The sequence below is a fragment of the Parus major genome, chromosome 5 (genome assembly GCF_001522545.3).
Source record: "Parus major isolate Abel chromosome 5, Parus_major1.1, whole genome shotgun sequence".
NCBI lineage: Eukaryota > Metazoa > Chordata > Aves > Passeriformes > Paridae > Parus > Parus major.
In genome coordinates, this window is record NC_031774.1 from 61000627 (window position 1) to 61002546 (window position 1920).

The window sequence follows — 1920 nt, forward strand, 5'->3', positions numbered from 1 at the left end:
CGCTCCAGCCCCTCCAGGTCCCCTTTAAAGTGAGGGGCGCAGAGCTGATCCCAGGACTGGAGGTGTCTCAGCAGTGCCAGCACAGGGGGACAGTCACTGCCCTCCTGCCACACCATTCCAGTCACCTTTGGCCTCTTGCCCACCTTGGCACACCCAGGCTCACATTCAGCTGCTGTCCCCAGGTTCCTTCAAGCAGAGCAGCTCTCGAGCCACTCCTCCCCGCCCTTTTGCAGAAATACATCCCTGTACAGAAATAAATCCCTTTATTTATATATCCCATTGTGTCCCATGTCCAGTGTGTCCAGAGCCTGCAGCTGGGGAAGGAGAAGGGTCAGGGCTCATTCTCCTCACTGCCAAGCTCTGAGACAACAAATACTGCACCACTGCCTGTGGGGGTATAAAAATACATGTTTTTCACAAATAGCACTGCATCACTGTGTCCAGGATCCTCTTCCACTTTTCCACGTAAAGCACTTTGCTGATGTGACCGTGTGGTTCTTCATGAGCAATCCAGGGACACGTCCTGGGCTGGAGCCTCTGGAGGGAAGCACAGATGGTTTGGAGCTGTTCCTCCATGGCCATGGGGGTGACAATGAGGGGAGCCAGCCCCACACTGCCCAGCACAGCTCTCCCAGCATGGCCCAGTTCAGTCCTGCACATTGGCCCAGTTCAGGCCTGCAGGGTGGCCCAGCACAGCCCAGTCCAGTTCCCCGGGCTCTCCCAGCACAGCCCAGTCCAGTTCCCCAGTCTCTCCCAGTTCAGCCCAGTTCAGCTCCCCAGGCTCTCCCCGTTCAGCCCAGTTCAGCTCCCCAGGCTCTCCCAGTTCAGTGCCCCAGGCTCTCCCAGCCCAGCCCAGCCCAGCTCCCCCAGGCTCTCCCAGCCCAGCCCAGCCCAGCCCCCCAGGCTCTCCCAGCCCAGTTCAGCTCCCCGGGCTCTCCCAGCCCAGTTCAGCTCCCCGGGCTCTCCCAGCCCAGTTCAGCTCCCCAGGCTCTCCCCGTTCAGCCCAGTCCAGCTCCCCAGGCGGCCCCAGCCCCGCCCGGCTCCGGGGTCTCTCCCCCAGCTCCCTCAGGCACCGCGGGCCAGCACGGGCGCTGTTCCCGTCTGTGCCCGGCTCAGGCGGCGCTGGAGCTTCACCTGCAGGAGCGGCGATTTTACATCTCCAAAAGCTCCTCCAGGCTCTTGCCGATGTGCGGGGGCTGGGCCGCGGCGTGGGCGAGCAGGCCGGGGCCCATCTGTGCCCACAGGGCCCGGGCCAGGCTGGCCGCGGCCGTGCGGGGCCCGGGCACGGAGCCGCCGCTGGCCGGGCCCAGCAGGTGCCACAGCACGGGCAGCACCTTCTGCTCCACAGCACAGGGCTTCCGTGGGTACAGCTCCGGCACCAGCTCTGAAATAACATATTTATTTAAATTACAGCTTAGATGGGACCCCAGCTTTGACAGGGGTACAGCTCTGGCACTAGCTCTGAAATAAAATATCCATTTAAATTACAGCTTAGATGGGATCCCAGCTTTGACAGGGGTACAACTCCAGCACCAGCTCTGCAAGAAAATATTTATTTAAATTAAAGCTTAGATGGGATCCCAGCTTTGACAGGGGTACAGATCCAGCACCAGCTCTGAAATAACATATCCATTAAAATTACAAATATCCATTAAAATTACAGCTTAGATTTGATCCCCAGCTTTGACAGGGGTACAGATCCAGCACCAGCTCTGCAATAAAATATTTATTACAACTACACTTTAGATGGGATCCCCAGCTTTGACAGGGGTACAGCTCCGGCACCACCCCTGAAATAAAATATTCATTAAAATTACAATTTAGATGGGATCCCCAGCTTTGACAGGGGTACAGCTCCAGCACCAGCTCTGCAATATAATATTCATTTAAATTAGTTTCTGTGGGATCCCCAGCTTTGAC

At 57.4% G+C, this 1920-nt stretch overlaps 1 protein-coding gene across 1 annotated transcript in view; it reads right to left on the reverse strand.

Annotated features, from left to right (window-relative positions):
• Positions 1-246: 246 nt before the first annotated feature.
• TOGARAM1 (TOG array regulator of axonemal microtubules 1) overlaps positions 247-1920 on the reverse strand; it is a 35418-nt gene continuing 33744 nt past the window's right edge. Inside the window, exons 21-22 of the mRNA XM_015629717.1 lie at positions 1135-1384; positions 247-537 (exon numbers count right to left, since the gene is read on the reverse strand). Coding sequence (XP_015485203.1) covers positions 1152-1384 — 233 coding nt within the window. The 3' untranslated portion in view covers positions 247-537; positions 1135-1151. The remainder of the gene's footprint in view (positions 538-1134; positions 1385-1920) is intronic.